Raw genomic sequence first — 21,330 nt, 5'->3', positions numbered from 1 at the left:
TGGGATCATGGCCTTCAATTACCCCTGAAGCCTTGCTCCACATCTGGCCTAGTCTGTTCTTTGGCCACCCCAGTCACTTCTCTTTTGAATTAATACAGTTCAGTTGAACCTTTTACCTTCTTTACATCATCCATAGTGCCTTTGCAAATGACTCTGTCCACTACTTTACTGTAGCAGAATTCCCTCCCTTAATTTTACCCTTCTAGCCTTTTGAAACACCAAACTACCATTAGTACCATCACTCTGTCCGGGGTTCATCTATCTCTACCATAAAACCTTACCCATATTACCCACTTTATCAGTATCTGTCTTATACAACCACACACACACACACACACACACACACACACACACACAGTGAAGTAAATAGTCCCCGCCCATGCTTTTCATGGCCAGTCTCCTCTTGTCTGGGAGGCCTGGGGTCTGTCGAGAAGGCAGGCCATCAGCCTGTCCTCATGGCTCTGGTATGATGTGTGTGTCCCAGCTGGCCTGTCCCCCAGGCACACACACACACAGAGCTACTAATTTGCTGTTGTAAAGTAATATGTCCCCTTACTCTCTCTAGCAGTGAGAACTCACTGGACTTCAGATCATCTGGTGGAAAATGGAAAGGAGAGAAAGAGATGGTGTGAGTGAAAAAGGTGGGGGTAGAATGCACAGGGAGATTGAAAATGAGGGTCGCTCAGAGTTGTCAAGGGGGATACTATAGATGTACTGCCATGCTCATAAAGGTCCCAAATTGTATAAAGTGAGATTTCCATGTGTTGTTTGATTATAAAGCAGGTCTTTGTTCTATATTAACACTGTGAAAGTATCAAAGCCCTCAGTCCACAGAGAAATGGACACAGCCTGTATTTGAAAAACTCAGCCTTAAAATGAGCCATCAGGACTTCTGTAACTTTGTGATGTCACAACTGTACAGTCACTGCCCTCAGCCATGCCGCCAGCACAGCCCAACCGGACCCCCCATCCAATCTTGGAGGATTTGGTTGCTCCAAGTATTTACCTGAAAATCTACTATATTTTTATTTGATCTGTACGACTCCTATTTGTGTTTTGTTTGGCCTCTCTTTTCAGCATTTAATCTTTTTAACATTATTCTTCCACCAATTGTTGGATTACTTTTTCCTGAAATAAGGATAAGCTGCGTGATGGCTTTGTCTCCATGGATACTGCCAAGGAAAAATATATTTTGTACATGCAGACTTCCACTCTTGCTGTCCCAGCTGCTGTATCACCCACCTCCCTGATGTCCCCAATGTCTCGGATTCTGCCACACTTGCTCCCCTGACTGGACTAAATGCACACACCAGTCGGGTCTAGCAGCCGAAGAGAGTGAGCTGGAGGCAGCGGGCTCCACCACTCCTGCATTGGACCTGGACTCTGCAAGACTGTGGAAGACATCCCAATGCCACCAGATGATTAAGGGTTCGGGTGTATAGCTCCACACTATTTTAGCATTTTAGTCCGAACCGTCTGTTTGGCTCATTTCAGCACGGCTACAATCCATTTCCAATGGTTGGCCCCGGCTATGCATCACTCAGAAAACACTCAGTCAATTGTGATTGGCTGATCAACACAATATGTCCGATTCTTGCTAGAGCTCTCGAGAGAAGCGTGTGAGAGGAGATGTAAAACTCTCTAGATGTTTTTGGTACCACAATATATATCTTCTTATGGATATCAAAACTTCAGATAAAACACTGAAAAAGTGTAAAGTATGGGACCTTTAACACTTAAAGATTGGCTTAGAGGGCTCTAAAGCCAAAAATCTGTCTGCTGCTATCTTTCCCTCCCACCTTCCCCCTTTCTCCCTGCTCATGCATAAGCAACCCATTAAGGAAGTATAGATGAGGAGCTTTGCCAATTGTGCTTTATTGCCGTACATTAAATCCTTTAATCCTGTGTTAATCTCCTATTGCCCATACACACAGGCAGAAAGTGTCAGCAGTGATAGAGAGAAAGACCTTCCTACATGAACAGGCCTGCTGTTGTTTCAGCTTGAACTAAAACAGGGAGGCATATTTAAAATCCTGCAATCTCCTGTGTGTACTTTTGTGTGTCTGTGTGTGAAAGAGGAGTGCTTAATGTGTGTGATCCTGAGCAATCTAACTAGTGTACACTTCTCACAGTGTTGACTTACCTCAGAATATCTGTCACTTCTCTCAGAAGAACACTCAAGCAGAGTGTTTTTGCAGTGAAACGTGAACCTCAACTCAGGTCACACTCCCTCTCACTGCTCCTCTGTTTCTGCCCGTCTCCTCTCCACTCTCTCTACCCTCCTGTTTCTGCTGTCAATTATAACCATAAGATGCATTAAAAGGGTTGATTGAGGCAGTCACGTTCTTAGAGCCCGCTGTCATCTTACCCTTGATCAAATTCATGCCCATAAGTGCACACTCAGACCCACATATACACACTGTGATAAAATGTTTCCTAAGGCCTGGAGTCTATCAGGCCTCTCAGTCTAGTTTCTCTCTTTCGAGTGCAGCATGCCTTCACACCCCAGCGTTTACTAGCCAAGGTGAAGAAGTTTATAAACACACATAATCTATTATAGAGAAAGCAATAGAAAGAGCGATGGATAAAGATAAATAGATTTTCATAAATAGAAAATGCCAGGATGATCGCACCTATAACTACACCCTCTGTAAATAAATACAATTTATATCTATCTCACACACAAACACACTCACTGTCCTCGCCCTGCTCTTTTTCAGGGTTCTAGTGTGTGGTGTGATGTGGATGGTTGAAATATCTGGCTGCTCTGTACAGGATGCAGCCTGGCTGATGGAAATCCCTGTGGTTAGTGTGGTTAGCAGGGAGAGGGGTGTAAAAAGCCCCCTGGATTTGGGAAGGACTTTTTAAGTGCCTACAAGGAATATTCACAAGTTGAATAAATTGTAATTTACTCAAGCAGCAGGCTTCTACGGTGGAGCTCTCTCTTCCTCTGCGTGTTGGTATGGGTGTGTGTATGTGTGTGTGTGTGTGTGTGTGTGTGTGTGTGTGTGTGTGTGGGGTATTGGTCTGTGTGTATCTGTGTGTCAGTGTTGTGATGGTGTTCGTGTGTGGAGTTCCCAGGGGTAATGTGCTGCAGATAGCAGCCCGGGACTATTAGTTTGCGGTTAGATTGGGCGAGTTGTTGGAAGCATGCATGACAGGGAGGTATTTGGTATGAGTTTGTGTGTGTGAGGGGAGAGTTAGAACAGTTATACATCAGTGTACTCTATGTGCGTATTTGTATGTGTCTTTTTGTGTCCGTGTGTGCACGTTTATGAGTGACGAGCTTTGCATTTTGTTTTTCCGTATTGTTGCTTACTTGCCATAGGTGCTTTGCTGTGTCAATCAAATATGGGAACTTTTCAACCTAAAGCAGGGTTCAGCATTTATAGCTTGTTATTCAAAATAAAGTAAAACAAGTATTTATTCCTTAAAATGTGTTAGTTTTTTTTTCAAGTATGAGGTCATATTTCTTCATCCTGACCCATTGTTTAAGAAACACTGCCCTCAAGTGAAGTGGTTTAGTTGTGCTCTTCATCCAAGATTGTGGCTTTAACTGCAGTAGATTAGGCCGACCTTTTGGGCGATATTACTTCCAGTCAGGTTAACCCACGCATTGAGTGATCAGAGGGAGAATGAGAAGACAATGAAAGGGACTGCTGTCCAGTTTGACCTCTGGAGAAAACCTACACTTTCCTGTTGTTTATCCTCCAAGCTGGATCAGGTCCAGAAGGAAGACATGTGCTTATAGGAATTATCTTCAGGCAAAGCTTAAACATTGGCTTTAACCTTTACATTTTGATGATGGTTTGTGTCTAAGCTCACTTTCATTTGAAGTTACATGAACGACTGAAGCATGAAAAATTCAACCCCACTGAGTGATTAGTAATAGCTCATCAACAGTACAGTCATTTATCCTGTAATGTCGCACTCTTTATCTTGTCCAGGCGTGCGTTCTGAAACAACCCCCTAGTGAAATAATCTAATAACCAAAATATCACCATTGTGATTAGGCAATGCCTTTGTCCAAAAATGTTGAATATGTTGGCTGAATGATTAAATTTGACGATGCATCATGTTCTGGTTATTTTAACATTTTGTAACTATGGCAACAAGATACAAATTGTGCGTGAGTCAATGTGTCAGAAGCTAAGTCATTCCTTAGAGAGACAGGGTCATAATCATCATGGCTTCCTGGCAAGGATAACCTCAGACAAACAACATCATCGTTAGGCGAGGTTACAGCTTTATTCAGCTATGCACAATTCACATTCCTGGTCCAGGTTACATGGTAAATGTCCATGGTGAGGGAGGAGGCCTTCTTAGTCAGCACAGCTCAACTAAGAAAACAATAAGAAAGACGTCAAAGGATCCCTGTATTAAACCAAATGTTTGACTGCAGCTCTGGCTGATGGATTAGTAAGACCATCATTCAGGAAACACCCTCTTTGTCTCTTCATCTTACTCACCGATATAAATGAATGTGGTTTTTTTTGTGGTATGCATGCAGCCATGTCCCACCTGCCTGGGCATACAGCATTTTGGCTGCATTTGGCTACATTTATATAGTACTTTTATCCAAAGCGCTTTAGAATTTACTTTTATTATCTAGAGCAAAATTCAGTGACAAAAATATTTGCTATATAATGCTGAAGAAATCATAGTGAATCTTCTTCTTCCAGCTGCTTCCATTAGAAGCGGCTCATCCTGATTTTATCATCCATATGTTTCATTGGCGCTAAGAATGCACTGGCTTATTCATCGCCAGTGGCTGGGTTTGAGCAGCAGGGGATCAAACTGCCAACCCAGATATCAGACAACCTGCACTACCACCTGAGTTGCGACCCCTCTTTGAAGATATCAGAGTGAATACTAATTCAATAATCCACCTCACCCTCTCTGTCAGGTCATTTGTATACCAGAATATATTTGGGTTTTGTGTAGCCATTTCATGGAAGATGAAACATTGACATTCTTAAATCATTACAGTGTGTATAGTAGAAATGAAAAAAAGGAATCACTTTCTACCTTTCCCTTAACACTCAGCTCACAGTTATTCTCCTGAATATCTTGAAATTGCAAATCTCATGTCCCCAGAAAGTTTAGATTTACTTCCAGAGCTCTAAGGTCTCTTGTGCCAACATCTCTGTTCATCCCAGCACCGCAGTAAACAAGGCTAAACTGTATCAACTATATCAGCCAATGGACTGTTTGCCTACACATACACATTCTCCTGTAACCCATTCCTCTAAATGTCCTCACCTTCAGGCAGGACAAGTGTTAATGCTAAAGCTTTTTAAGAAATCACTTCCCTTTAGTTAGCATTTTTTCTTGTCACTGGAGGGATGAAACATTTTCTTCCAGCAGTGCTTTTTGGGAGCAGGCTTGATTAGTGATTAATACTATGTGTCTCAAGAAGTTCTGAACCTTGTGTTTATCATGCCTTATACTGCAAACACAAAGGCAATGTTTCAACAAAATTATGATGCCAGTAATTTTTGACATCAGTGAATCTTGGATTTTCTAGAAACCTATTCTCATCTTTCTGCAACCCCCCCCCCCCCCTCCCCATTTGGTCCCGATCCAACCTTTTTAAAACAATATTCTACATTTCCATTCCCAGCTCTCCACCACAGACAGACTTTCATGAAAAATACAAGGACAGCCAGTCTCCACCTTCACCACCCACTTTTTCTTTTTATTTCTGCACAGTTAATTACTGCTCATCCCTCCAAACTCAACGCAGTATTTAAAAGAGTTTGTTTTCTCACTCTAACTGACATGCCATCAGATTTTATTTTGATTCAGTGGTGTATATCTGATGAGCCATTGGTCTGTCATGACTGTGTGTGTATATATGTTTGAGTAATTCCACTCCTTGTGCAGTGTGTCCCAGAGGAAGTTCTCCCTCTGAAATGAGGAGATTAATTTAATTATCATGTTGATGAGAGCTAAGCTGCTAGAATCTCATATTTGTTTTTCTTTGTAAATCTTTTTAAACATGCCAATATGTTAGCAGTTTAAAAAATATGTTTTCATCCTCTCAATCAAATCTGTGGCCTTGAAACTACAACAAAGGGTCTTAAGCCATGGTTTGCAACCCAGTTTGGGCAGCAGAACTGTTTCTGGTTGGTGTCCACATGACAAAAGTGTTGGTATGTTTTAATGACCCGAGCCACATTATGACAGATTTATTAAATTGAGATCCCAGTCTTAATAAGTCAACCAACCCATGTTGTCCTATGATGTCAGTACAGAATGAGGTCTGTGTCCAATGTCTTTTGTTTCGACATAGCGGGTATCTTTTCTTTTTACAACTTTTTCAGAACTTTTGTGTATAGCTAAAAGTAAAACTGAAATGATAGCTAAGATTGTTAAAATAGATAGATAACACTGTTTGCTGTCATTTTCATGTCTATAACACCCCACAATGTTAAAAACATGTAATACACTCTTGTCTTTTCTAGGCATTTGAGTAAAAATTTAAATGTCATGTAACATGTCCCACAGGTTCAATTTTATTTGGTAGAAAACAAGAAGGATTACTTCTCCTAGTGAGCATGTGACAAAAGTGTAAATGGTGTTCAACAATTGTAGGAACATGCTGTTTTACAGATTAATGTAGACCTTTAATGCATTCAATAGTGATATTTAATATTGCACAGAGACAAACCAGGCAGGAGAACTGCAGCAGCCTCCCTTAGATGAGGAAGGGTTGTCTTCGCAGAAGTATTAAAAATTGCAACAAATATAAATTCTCAGGTCAACGGGGCTCTAAACTGTCAAGGGAAAACTTCTCTGAGACAAAATAAAAGTCTTTTTAACCTGCAATCTAACATGATAAGAGTAGCAAAACAGTCAAGATTATTTGACTTGTTCAACACAGCCTGCACTATGTAGTCACCACACAAACCACATTATCCAGGTGGAGAGTTTCTTTTGGACATCATTCCCTGCCCATGGCTGTGAGTTCGGACCGCAGTTGAGACTTTTCCACTGTGGACAATTAACAACCAGAAACCTACAGCTTCCCTATAATTCTCATCCTGCCTTGTGTTTCCACTCTATTTTACAAACCAGAAAATTTTGCATACACATGACTGAAAAGCTAACTGAATAAGTGTAGATACACTAATTTTGATTTCATTTCACATTTACATGCAATAACTTTTAAAGTATTGGATTGGAAGAGCGCCACCTGGAGTAGCATTTGACAGAATGGAGCAGAGAGTGAACAAGGTTGTCTGCCCCAAAGGGCACAGCTGCTGGTCCTGCCCTCTCTCTCTCTCTCTGCTCCAAACTGTTTAACCAGCTCACCTTGATTCTCTCCTGAATTAGAAGAATCAGGAAGCGTTGTGGTCCCATTGGTGCTGCCCTGAGTTCAGCACCACGGACAGCACCTTAGTGCTATATGACCGATCCCACAGGAATAGCACTGGGCTGGGTGGCTCTTATGAGGTAGTGGCCACAGTAGGAACTACAGGTCACATGACACCCTGGGACCCAGAAAGGCCTCTTGCCATATACCGGTCATCCACCATAACAGCATTTCAGATTAAATGGTTATAAAACTTATATGATATTTTTCTTAGAATTACAAATAGTAAAAACAAATATGATTGGAATGATCAAATAAATACTAATGCACATGCTTTACCTGCAGGAAGCAGGAGAAACCTTTTTTGGTTCATGATCATGTGACTAATTTTTCTGGGCCTCAGTTTCATTAATCAAACTAACCTTAACCCCTAGCTATATAGGTTTAACCAATGCTGCATTTGTTTGTGAACAGTAGAGATTTTGGTTCTATTATAGTAAAGCAAGCCTGTCTATATTGAAGCACTACATTGCACTGAGCTTTGCACTGTCAAATCAGTACAGACACCAATTACATTCATGTTGTCTGACTTAGACTGCAGTCACCCAAGAGTCCTTGGTATTTAAGAGGCACTGCAGTTGTGGTCATGGTACGGGTGACTTTGTCTTGTCAGCTTGTGATCAAGAACATACTACTCTTTTCACTTGTATGTACAGTAGGTGTGTTTGTTTATTTGTGTTTGTCTGAACAAAAGTATGTGTTTAGGTATTTTCCTGTTGCTTTTTTCATGCATAAGCAACAATGTCATGTGACCCTTAACAGGAATACATGTGTAGAAAGCATGGATGTTTGGGTTGATATGAATTTGAACATGCTGTGGGTGAACCTATGTATTTGTATACTTTATATGTACTTTGTGTGCAGTATACTGTATGTGTAGCATGTTGTTTTTTGCATTCTTAAACTGAGGTAAAGGTCTCTGTCCTTTCAAGGGTCCTCGATTACTGACTCCTTCATCCCCCCAACATGTGGTTTTCAAACCTCTCTCCTCTCAAACAGTATTCCTTTTGTCAGCTTTCTTCATTTGGTGCAAACACTTGCCGCGTCTGCATCTTTTGGAACCTTTGAGGCCCTAAGATGTCTAAGATTCCTTGGTAGAAACCAGAGGGAGAACCATGGAACAATGTTAGTCAAGCATAAACCTCTTAACGTCTCCTCTGTCAACCACGGACCCATACAATGCCTTCTCTCTGTACCTTTTTCCAGCTCTCAAACCGCTTCTTAGACTTGCAAATCTGGGCTTTGATGTCGCACTGCCTTGCTTCTTTTGTCAGAGGGAGGGAGCCAAGGAGGAGAGAAGCATTGCAGACAGCTGTTAAAACCACCATAATTCCCTCATGTTACATGGGTTAGCCCTCACTGCCCTGGCAAGGATGCTGTTGTGTCTCTCTGTTCTATCTTTAACTCATTTACATTCTCTTTTTTTCACTGCAGTTCAACTTTGCCTACTTCTTTCTTTTCTCTCTCATACCCATCCTTTCTGCAGGACAAAGTCCAAATTCATATTATTTTGCTTTGTGTCTGAGTGTAAACCTGTTTCTCATTTGTTAGATGGCTTGCTAGCTCCCTGGTTGCAAAGAAATTTCACCAGACAAGACCAGCCTCTGTTCCACATCCCTCTTTTCTCATCTTTGCCCAGACAACATTAAATAAGATGGGCAGTACAGAGACTTGTCAGACTATAGTTTAACATTTGATATGTGAAATTGAGTTCATATCATTTTCAAATTTTAAATCTTTCAAGCTTCAGAAAGTTTAATTTAGAGCTTGCTTTGGGCAAAATCAGCCATCTAAGACTTGCCGCAGCCTCTTTGGGCCTGTTATGGAAACTAGTGTGCAAAGCTACTGGTGTTGTTTATACCTCTACTGCATGTCCCCATGTCTCAAATCCCCTATTATAGTCTGAGTGAGATGGAATGAAGGAATGGTAGTAATGGGTAGACGGCCAAAGACCACTGTGGCTTTGTCAGCCCGTCTGTGCAGCATCCAGGAATGCTGATTACATCTCCACTGCGGACAGACACTTAATTTGTGTTATGTGTGCCCAAGCACATTCCTGTGAGAGGACACAAGACGGATAGCGGTTACAGTGGCAAGAGTGACTCGTTCTGTCTGCAGGGGGACAGGGGTGGGAGGACATTTGGTGTGTCTGTGTGTGTGTGTGTGTGTGTGTCTGTTTGTCTGTCTGTCTGTCTGTCTGTCTGTCTGTCTGTCTGTCTGTCTGTCTGTCTGTCTGTCTGTCTGTCTGTCTGTCTGTCTGTGTGTGGTCCAGGTATTACTCATGTTGTGGGGACCTAAATCTGTTTACAAAGTCACATTGTGGGGACTTGTCTTCCTTATGGGGACAAAAAGGAATAACATAAAGATGTGTTTTAAGGATATGGTTAGATTTAGGTGTGTGTGTGAGATAGAGACAGAGAGGTTTTCTGTTCTGTCCATCTATGCTTGTGCTAACATTTGTCCTGACACCAGCATTATCAAAGCAATAACTTGAGTGTTTGCCATTTGAATGAGGCAATGACTGTTTACCAGGAACTTTAGAGTCATTGCTTTGCTTATGACTGACCGATATCTTGCCGTCTTTTACAGGAATCTTCGTTGCTAATTATTTTCTCCCGGGACAGGGTTAAGTACTGGGCCAGGCAGTAGACATGACATCGCTCCTGTGAAGGAATTTGGTTGGTTGATTGACTCACTGAATGTAACTTACAGTTCAGGCGGGTGGAGATGGTAATTCTCAGAAGTTAACAGCATTTCTGAATGTGTCAGTCCCATGTTTGGGTTCTGCATTTAGTTTCCATAGTAACTGGCAAATCTGGGTGATGGGGTTTCAGAAAGTTCATGTTAGACTTGATTTTGTGATAAGACCATTCACGGTCTCAACATGATCTGTGTGGATTTGAATGTCGTCATTCTGACCCTCTGATATACGGTTTAATAGACAGGTGTCCTTTGTTATGTCTAGGTTAGTCATAATATCAGCAGGGTCTCTGATTTGAAAATGTCAAAGCGTCATTATGTGCTCAACATTCAGTAATACCTGTAGGGTCTGCAGTCTGACTGTGGACATTAGAACAAAGAGGAATGGAGTTGATTCAATTCAGGCAGGAATGGACAATTTCATTTCACATTAGTCAGATAATCCATTATTTTAGTGTATCTGGACGAACATGTTACTGTAAACCTTCATGATGGTGCAAGACGGGGGTCTCAAGTCAAACCAAAAGCCATATCAGTAACTTTGAGTCAGTTAATTTCTAAAGAACTGGGATGAATGATTGTAATTTGATTATATTAATGATTAGAAAATATGTTTGACCAAAGCGTTTTATTGACATATCGATATCATTTGTGAAACTACATCCAAAGAATTTGGATGAATGCTAGTGTTTTGTTAATGTCAGGACTTGTGGCCAGCTTTGTTATTGGAAAAGCAACAATATGATATTATCCTGGCCAAATCCTACTCGCTATCAGAGAAACTGATAACAGACAATGCACTGTTCATTTCAGTCACAGAATGAAAATGCTTTGTGCAACTACATCCAATTATTCAGTTGAATAGTCCCGAAGCAGATCACTCTGGTACCAAAACTGGAGCCCAGTAATGTTCTGGAAGCTAAGTGTCCACTATCAGCTAGCCATAATCACAATCCCTCCCAGGAGATGTAAGGGAAACAAGGAGAGACTGAGATTTCAATTTCACATTTCTTTCACACTCAATACCCAACTTGGGAAATAATAATGATATGACGGATGGTTTCTTCATTTGTTTTGGACAAAGCATCTTCAACTTTGCCAGTTGCTGAGGGTGAATGTAGGAATTCTTAAAACGATTTATTTGGAAATGAGATAAAAAGTTAATAAGCAGCTGAGGTTACAAGAGGAAGGCAGGTTTTTCTCAAAACTTTGTTTTTGTCAAGATATTTGTAGAGTAAGACAATCACATTTTAAAGAGTTGATATAGATATTATAGATTATTAAATTTCCCATGTTTAGCAAAATAAAGGCTGAGTAGTTGCTGAGAATTTACACATTCATGCTTACTATATTTTCCACCTATTTCAGTCCTATCTTGTTTTTCACCTTAGCATGCTGGCTTTGTGAAGCCATTATACAGTATAGGCAACTCTGGACTTTACTCTCATGTAAGGCCATGGGCCATTGGTTCTGGACAGCTGCGTTAATTAACTCTTACCCATATTTAAGTTTTTGAAATGAGTGCAGTTATTTGTTATTTATTTTCATGATGCAGTTTCCCCTCTCCATTTACACCTCAGCTACAGTGTGCACAATATTATTGTATTATTAAGTGATCCTACCTTAGGGATAATTCATTAATTAATTGAAGTAAAGTCGGATCTATGAGTTTTTGCTTCAGATTAGGCCTCATTTTACTACAAAGCAATTTCTACTGGTGACGTTCTACATTACAGGCTTAATCCATGTGCATAAAACCACCACATGTGGCTGACTGGGTTTTCTCAGTGTCACAGTTGGATAAATCACAAAGGCACAGCAGCTTCTTATTTTTCATACTTGTTGTCCTACGTGTCCAGTTCATCTGTGTCACTGCTGTTTTTTTGTTTTTTTTCTTCCTCTGCTTGAGTCAGAACAGTGATGAATTAAAACAAGAGCGGCAGTTGCTGTTTGAAGTTTGAGGAGAGACGTTATTATGACTTCTCACTTAAAGGTTAAGTTTAGCCACAGGCATGATTAAGTGGATGGAGAAAGAGGGAAGGATAGAGGGGTTAAAGGAGAGACTAGTGTTGAAATAACAGATTGGTCCTCACAGATGGTTCTCAGGCACAGCAGAGACAATAGGTTCACTGCTACAGGATTTTGAAGATAATTACCACCGATCCCAGTCGCGCTCAAAATCTAAAGGACGAACGCTAAAACTGAGAGCTTTGAAGATGAATGCAAATTAAAAAGTTTCCATCTCATCCAGCACCAGGTCACTTAAAGAGAGCCTGGGAGCTGGTTTAGGGAGTTGTCTCGTGGTTCTCCACCCTTAGGCTTAACCTTAACTTTTGCAACCTGACTGTTTACACCACTCTGCCACTTTCCCCGTGAGTAAGTCCACTGAGCAGGAGATCTGAGAAATTATGTAATTTCCATTCAGCCGACAGAGAGGAGGGATGATCTTTAAAAAAGTGAACCAGGCTTTGATTAAGAATGTTATTGTAAAGAAATCTGCCTTCAAACAGTGAGGAAAGACTGGAGTGGAGAGAAACACAGAGGGTCTTGACCAGGGTCCCCCAATGCTCTTTAACCTCAGGAGTAATTTGTTTTTCTTTAAACAGATTGGCTCGATGTTTGGTGCATTGAAGCGACAAGTTAAAGTGTAAATCTTCAAAAACGCTTCTCTAGGTTTCAATCTGGTCACTCCCCTGTCCCTCCCCTGACCCTCCCCTGACCCTCTTGTCCCCCCTGTCTTTCTCGCTCACATACATTGCTTCTTTGTCTTTCTCCCATTCTCTCCCCTCCCTTTTTTACTGTTGCAAGTTTGAAGTTGTGTTGGCAACGAGGCTGACAGAGAGAGTTCAGCCAGGTAGAAGGTCAGCCACGCTGCCTTTGGAGGGGAGAAGTCTTTGGATCCTGCTACATATTTATGATTCTGTCCCCATATTGTGACCATAATCCATGACAACACTCACATTGTTTGACAAATTAGTTTCCTTGTCATGTAGAACACAGCATCCCGTACTTAGAAGTGGACAGATCTCTGAATGACCTCACTGTAGCACAGAGGTGCTGTATGCATCTGGATTTAGGTGAAGGGGACATGTCTGCAGGAATATGCACTTCATGACACTTTTCTTTAAAGCAAAGTCTGTGTTATTGCATTGTGTATATTGTGTAGTGGAAAAAGCAACTTAAACACCAGTCTAGAGACTGTCTTAAGATATAGATGTAGTTATCTTAGAAATGATGCCTCTATTCATATTATCAGCCCTGCTGCCTGTTGTGGCCCACAATACAAGGAATTATGTGGAAAATGGTCGGAAAATTGTCCCCACTGTAAAGCTGTTTGAATGTCTAAAAGACAGGACAGAGTCTGTTTATTGCTGTCCTCCTGTATCTGTGTGTTTAGACTCAGCCACACACATGGATGTGCTCCACACTGAATGATGGATATAAAGCTGAAAAGGTTGAGAGCCAAACTATCTGCCTCTTATTTAGACGTGTGGAGAACAGAGCCTTCCTCATCCAACCGCATAAGTATACACACACACATGTAGCCATAATGAGCTTCCACATCAGCTGTTTTCCACCAGTCAGTTTATTGTGTGCAACCTCCTATGTCTACTTCCAACAGCAGAAGGCCTGTTCAGCACCAGTAAACAGGAACTTTGTTGTTCTTTTCCCCCCTTCCAAAATCTTCTAAACAAAGAATCTTGTTGTTTACTTGCCTTTTGCTCGGGGATAAATAAAGGGCAAGAAGACTAACCTCTGAGGTGTCCTTTGTCCCTGTTTTTGTATGTGTGTCCTGCTGTGTCCCATCCTACAGCTGCTGCACATCTGCATCGAGGGATGGGGGAACTGGCGCTGGTCAGAGGCCTTCAGCGTGGACAACGTAGGGACCCTGCTGAGGACCATTCAGTACAAAGGACGTACCGCTTCGCTCATCATCAAGGTGGTGCAGCTCAGTGGAGTCCAGAAACAGGTACTGTCAGTTTTCGTTTGTTTGGTTGTTGTTGTTTTGGATAGGTTTGCATTATAAACACACACAAATTCTTAAATGTATGATTTGAGAAAATATTAATGAAAAATGTATTAAACACATTATTTACGTTTTTCATCCTGCAACCATCATTCATCATCATTCATCATCATTTTTCATTCTAGATATAACCTAAATATGAAAAGTATTACATTTGCTGTTCTAAGAATTTCTTTGGTTCGACAAAACAAATCTTAACACAATGTCTATTCACACTATCTCACTGTCTTCTCAATTGTCATGGAGATATCATGTTTGGTATTTCTGGGTTAAAATCTTCTGACACACAAAAACGTATACATTTTTCCTTTCTTATAGCCGCATCAAGGTTAACTGGAATAATGAAGAGGATTACTCAACCCAAATTTAATGTTTAGAACATCCTAGGCATAAGCCTCACAGCACTAGCAACACTTTTTAAGTCAAGATTTGAGGTGCAAATACACCACAGTAATAAACAAGGACCAAAGTTTTCAACATAATCAACAATATAGTATAGAGATCCTGCAGATTAGCTCACCGCTAACCTGTAAAAAATTTTGTAAGTGGTTCATTACCAGAGAGAAAGCAGGAACACATTACTCCTGTTGACTGCTGCTGTGGAAGCCTGGCCTTTTTCCCAGTGTTCGTTCTCAGATGAGCACTTTTTAATATCCACTTTTCTTCCATTTCTATGTTATGATTTAGTAGTTGCTCGGCTGTTTTTGTCAGTTTTTATAATCTGCTTTAAAGCATTAAAAAATAAACTGGTGAGTTTGAGGCCATCCAAAAGCACAATGTGCCCAACCATTTCAGAAAGAAGAGCACAGGAAATCATAAACCAGCCGCTTTCGCCTTTTTCACCAAGACAAGTAGTGAATCATGTTTGGATTTTTCCATAATAGAAGGTAGAGTTGCTGTATTCCTGAAAATGCAGAGATGCCATCAGATTATAGCGGTGACACTTTGTTATGTAAACAGTGTCAAGTGTCGTACATGTCTCCCTCTCGTCCTCCAGACAAAACAGACTCGGCCTCTCACATTCCTTCCCCTGTCTGTCCCTGACTGCTTACATCTTGTTCCCATTGGAACCAGTGATGGGGTAGGAGCATTGGTCACATCCAATTCACAATACAAAGCCTCATAGTGGGACAGAGGCTGATACTACAGAGGAAGTTTGCTCCTGTCTGCGTTAGCGTACTTCATCTTGTGTCACACAGTGCTGTCCTCTCCGTTTCGGTCTAGCTACCCCATAATCTTTCATTGTGACAGCCTCTTCATCATTCATATTAGCACCTCATGTTGACTGCTGTTAAAAAATATAAATACCACAAATCTCCACACACACGCAATCTCTTAATGAAACACAGGACACATGTGCAGGCAGAGGCATTAGGGCTGCTGCTGACTACTATTGATCAGTTATGATCTGTTTCCCAGTTTCAAGGATGACACCTTCACCTAAAACAGAAAAGAAGCAAATTGTAACATTTGAGAAGCTAGAAACAGTGGAAGTGTCTTACTGCAGGTTGTTGTCCACTATCATCCTCTTTTGCACCCAGCAGTGTAACATCACCTACTGAGAGCTGTAACAGTTAAGAGAGTTTGGTGGATGTGACTTGGAGCACTCATAGAAAAACGAAAGAATTTTAGGACAAGAATGAGGCCTGTGGTCTGTATATGTGTTGCACATGAGGTAAGATGAAAGGAAACGTTTTATGTGTACGTGTACTATATATGGAGTGATGGACAGTGACCTTGTGATCAGGCAGTGAGGAAGCCGTCAGGCTTCATAGCAACCCTTCCATAAGAACAGAGATTGCAGCAGCGCAGCTACAGAAGCATCGTCCCTACATGTTCATCATCCCTTACCAGTATCGCTTTGTGGAAAGTGACCCTAAAACAAAAGTACCTGCACAGGATTTCCAGGTAGAGCTGAGAAAGGGCCAGTGTGTATTACTTCAACTTCAAAGGAATTATTTTATTTCTAATTATTGCGATTCTCCTCTTTTGTCTTTAACTCCAGGTAATAATCTGTGGGCGGCAGGTAATGTGCAGCTATCTGACTCAGGACATTGAGCTGCGTGTGGTGCAGCACTATGTGGGGCCTGACAGTCAGACGGTGGTTAGGGAGCACTGTGATTGCCTGGAGGCTGGGGCCAAGTTGCCTTCCTATGTGCTGGAGGACACTGAGATGACAGAGCTGTGTGTGAGGGCTCGAGGAGATGAAGACTGGTCCCAGGATGTTCAGCTGGAGAGGAGGAACAAAGGGAGCAGCAGCTCTGTTGTACAGGTTCGTTAACATAAAATACATCAAGGCAACCACAACCACAATCTGACACTGTAACTGATTTCCATGACTAGACCGAGCTGGTGCTTGTTTAGGGCCGTTTCTCCGAAGACCTGTCAAGATGCTTTTTACGGCTGGTTAGTTAGTGGCTACATTAGTTATTTTAAATGTTATTTTAGCTCTTGACAGGCCTCATTATCCTTCCTACAGTGTGAAATGGTCAGCAACTCAAATCTTGTAAAAGAAGCACCTGCAAGATTTCCTAACCGTACATTTTTTCGCTTGTCACGTATATTGGCAGACAAAATGTGTATAGACTGTAGTTGCTCCAGAATGATAAGGTTGATTGTCCAAATGGAAGCTGGATGTGCTACCCAGTCAAACGCAGATAGACGCACACATTGCGCACACCACTTCCAACCGTCTCTCCATCCACACACATGTTTGGAACTGGTGACTAGACCACCAACTGTGACCGGATCCTCTTCTCCTGGGTGGCCACAGTGGCAGAGCTCGCATGCTACTCACTGTTAGAACAGATTGAGATCTTCCCCTCAGATAGGCTTACAAAGGCCCTCCAACCCATAACCCAGCCATGTTGAGAGGGAGAAAATACAGTTTATGCTCTCTCATAACAACACTAACCATAACCAAACACTTGCTGATATGTGGGCACAGGGAGAGGCTTTGAAGGCATTTTCACACTGCTGGATTAGCGCCAGACGATCACTTCCTCTCTCCATTCCTGCTGTTTTTTCTCTTGTTCTTTATTTTTTCTTGTTCTCTGTCTTTGTGTGCCCCTTTATTTTCTTCTTTTATATGCCCCATGCTGTTAACAGCTAGCCATAGTACAGCTCCCGCTTCTGTGTGGGTCTGAACATCTCTGACTCGGTTCCAACCTCTGCTGTTATCTCTTCTCCTCAGATCAGCCATTCATTACACATATGGAGGGTTGGCTCTAAATGAGAGAGCTGCCTGGACTAGTAGCTGGATCCTCAGATCTCTCTATCTCTGTCTGCTTCCTATTTCAGTCTCTTGTTTCCTCCCTTTCTTTAACTCTCCCGCCCACTCACTGGCTCACTCATCTATCTTGTAGTTGTTAACTCATCCTCTTTATTTATTTCATCCTTTGGCATCCAGCTTATCCACCTGTTCCACCCTCTAACTCTCTCCTCTGTTGATGTCTGTTGCCTTTCTCATCTGGCTCCTGATTCTCTCTAACAGTCATCCATCTGAAGTAACTCCTCTTCCTCATATCTCACCTTCCTCCTCCCTATCTCTTATTTTCAGCATTTTTTTTTTGCTCTTGCCGTTTTCTTTTGACAAAACACAGCAGGTCATCATGACCTTATTCCAGCTGTGGGTGTTTTTGGTGGATCAGGGTTAGTATCTGTTTGCCAAAGTTTCACTCCCTCATCCCAACAAGGTTGTTTTCCAATGGACTGTATATTGAAACTGAATGTTCGCTCTGTCTCTTTTCTCCACTGTGTTGTCCCCACCAGTAAATGAAGTCCCGGGTCTGTCATAAACTAGACCACTTGTAATGTGCTTTGGCATCCAAAGGTTTTAATAAGGAAAGAGGAGTAAATGACACAAACACCAGTGCCACATTAAGTGCTCAGCCTTCGGTGGGCATATTCTCAGTCTTTAAATCTTGCTAGGATTTAACTGCCTGTAATGGCCCATTATCTTGCACTAACAGTTGTCATTTGCCTCAGCCATTATACTGTGTTATAGGCTTTAAGGGAGACTTAACTTTTAACTACTGGTAGAAGCCAAGAAACAAAGTTTTATAGGACAAAACATGATAATGTGTCACTGATGGAAGCAGTAAAAATCCTGTCTGTGAGTGAGAAGCGACAAAGGCATTTAAGTCATCAGATATCCATATTTTACATTCTAACCACAAACAAACACTAACATGTTGCCATTGAGTGTCTTTTTCCTGTTAACCCTTTGCAATAATGCAGAGGCACTGAAATTCCTGAAGTACAGTATGACGTCTGTAGAAATATCTTTTTTTTAAGTTATGAATTGGGCAGTTCGATTGATGATTATTGAGATCAATAACAGCCAGCTTGTCCCCTTCCAGGTGCCATGTTCCAGTGGTTCTTTACTCTATGTTTGGTGCACTCTCATCACCATTGAACCTGACTCTCACATGCAGCAGAGATTAGTGAGTATCCTGTGCACAAGCACTTACATGTTTATTTCCATATTGTGGGTAAAGTTGCACCACCGATCCTTAGATTAACACCTGCAGCGATTAAACTCACTTATTGTATAATTATAGAGGATGCATAGGTTTTCTTCAAATCTTGCTAGGTAATGAGAGCCATGTTTTATTAATTACTGCACAATACCAAAGCATTTTCTATTCATATGCACACAGAGGACGTGTTACAACAGTTTCTTTTGTATATTTTGACATTTTACTTGGTTGATCTTTACTGTTACTATTATTTGTTGCTATATTTTCAACCCCAGTGTATCTTATTAGGATACACTGATTAGTCCAAAATGAATAAATGTTCTTTATTAAGATTCATGACAGCACAATTATTGAACAGCTAAGCCAATTCTCACTTTCAGCCAACTATCTGTACCAGTTTAATTCTTTACACTCAGTTTGTTTGTGCAGTAAGTCTAGCGGATGATTGTTCTATGTGATGGTTTCAGGTGGTTTTCAGTCCACTGTTTGTCATGAGGAGCCATTTGCCCGATCCAGTAATCATCCACATAGAGAAGAGGAGTCTGGGTCTGAGAGAGAGCCAGTTGATCCATGGACAGGGCCACCAGGAGCCCCTGTTAAACACTGAGGCTGACATCACCCACCATCTCACTTTCCAGGCCAGGTAAAAAAAAAATAGAAACAACAAAACTCCATATATCAATATCTATTTGAGCTTTTATACATTAAGACCATCTAGTATATTCTATTGCCAAAACTCTACACTTCTTATGTTTCCATCCTTCAAAGGCTAAAAACCCTATTAGAAATAATAAGAAAACTGTCTCACCTGCAAGACCAAGTACACAAATCTAAATAAGCCACAATAAGTCAACCTTTCTGCACATCCTATGATATATTAACACAACTTTCCATCCTTGCTTGTTAATGTTTGTCGATCAGCGGGGCAGACTCACTGGACAATTTACATCTTTCGATCCAGTGTTATATTATATCATCAGCAACCAGCTCATACTGCTGCAAAGGGCAGTGTCTGACTCTGGTCTGCTGTAATGGGTGTTTTATGTCTCCATTTAAAGAAGATTGAGAGACACTTACTTAAGGTTCTCTCACACCACATTCTGGTTTCTGTGAGCCAACATCAAGACATGATCCAGAGGGATCCAGGCACATTGCAGGGGAACAGGAAGCCAGCTTGGCAGCAACTGAGAAACAGCTCCAATTCCAAAATGTCAGGCTGGACTGTAATTACACCTCATTTAGATACGGGACCTAACAGAGAGCAGGTTTTTGGCCCTGTGATTTTGTTTGTGTGTGTGTGTGCGTGCGTGCGTGCGTGCGTGCGTGCGTGCGTGCGTGCGTGCGTGCGTGCGTGCGTGCGTGCGAGAGTGCAAGTTCATGCATGGAGAGGATTGTTTGTGTGTATGCACACATGTTTGCGTGGGAGTGGACTAGGATATGTGGATATGTGTCATCGTATGTGTGTGGTCTGTGTTTGTCGTTGTCTTGGTTAGCTATGTGCCAACATAAGTGTGACAGTTGCCACTTCATCATGGGCAGAGTCTGTCACATACATCACTACTGTAACTCCGTCCCAGTTTGTCAGTGTGTGTTCTCACTTTCTCATATTGTCCACATCCTCTTGTAAGAGACAGCTCTTTATACAATTTATCATAGCAGGTTCCACTAAGCTGAATCGATTGTCAAAAGGTTTAACTGCATCAAAATTCGCCCATAAAAGAAATGCCATGTAAGGCATATGTATGTTATATAGTCTAATAACATCACAACTTTACCTCATGTGTCATGTCTGATACATAGTGTATAAATGACAGATGTTTTGGTCCAAAGTGTCTCTCTGTAACATGAGTGTTTATGTTTCAGTATGGATGGCCCCAGAGGTAATAACTACCACATGTACACACTGTATTGTTGTTGCTCCTACTGTCTTTGTTATCTGTACATCTGTAATTTATGTTGTCTTATGCAAATCCATGGAAGAAAAATCACCCCTTTGGTAGCAACTAGTGGTGATCTGAATAAACAGAGTAAACGTTGAGTGTAATTGACTCCCCCTGACATAATTTTTTGCTGTAACTGTTGTGTGTTTAGATATCTGGTCGCAAAGTTTGTTTTGATTTCAGCTGCCATAAAGGAACCACAGTGGCCATATAGTGACTGGGAATATATTTGGCCCCTTTATGCGCACAAACAACAAGCTCAGCAACAACTAAGTGTCTTGTCTTTCTAGATTGCAACCACAATGCTCCTTGTGCTTACCATCCATCCCGTGCCCAAACTGTCTCTCACCGCACAAACTTACGTACTCCCCTCCCTTGACCGCCCAACTCAATCCATCCCTCATCCCTCTTCATCCTCACAAACACACACTATAAGCCACAATTGTAAACGTACCTTCACACATATACATATTTGGTACACACACACATGAACAAAAGCCCACCCCCTCCGCAACCCCAACCCTCTGGGATGGATCCAATCCTGAATGTTCACTGGTCAACAGCTCATCTTTCCTTCCTGTAATTACACATAGTTGTGGGCTCTAATGGACGAGGTAGAGAGCATAGCTGTGGTCTGCGACACAAGAGACATAGACAAGTCTTAACCAGAACCGTTATGTCCTGCTCTGCTCATATTGGCCACCACATTAGAGAACTGAGGGTTACAATCAGAAGCCTCTTCCAGTTTCCCCCCTCAGGAACTGCTTTGGATGAAAAGCTTCCTGTCAGCACCTTGTCCCTCTC

At 41.6% G+C, this 21,330-nt stretch overlaps 1 protein-coding gene across 3 annotated transcripts in view; it reads left to right on the top strand.

Annotated features, from left to right (window-relative positions):
* The window catches only part of vps13b (vacuolar protein sorting 13 homolog B), a 322,674-nt gene that overhangs the window by 278,674 nt on the left and 22,670 nt on the right, over positions 1-21,330 (top strand). For all 3 annotated transcript variants that reach the window (XM_087177216.1, XM_087177217.1, XM_023418652.2), the window contains exons 47-50: positions 13,893-14,048; positions 16,111-16,377; positions 18,467-18,550; positions 19,054-19,229. In XM_087177216.1, the coding sequence (XP_087033342.1) occupies positions 13,893-14,048; positions 16,111-16,377; positions 18,467-18,550; positions 19,054-19,229 (683 nt within the window). The remainder of the gene's footprint in view (positions 1-13,892; positions 14,049-16,110; positions 16,378-18,466; positions 18,551-19,053; positions 19,230-21,330) is intronic.

This window comes from Seriola lalandi, unplaced genomic scaffold (genome assembly GCF_002814215.2).
Source record: "Seriola lalandi dorsalis isolate HSWRI2012SDOR001 ecotype SW California unplaced genomic scaffold, Sedor1 jcf7180002054583, whole genome shotgun sequence".
NCBI classification, from domain to species: Eukaryota; Metazoa; Chordata; class Actinopteri; order Carangiformes; family Carangidae; genus Seriola; species Seriola lalandi.
This window is presented reverse-complemented; position numbering and strand designations above follow the sequence as displayed.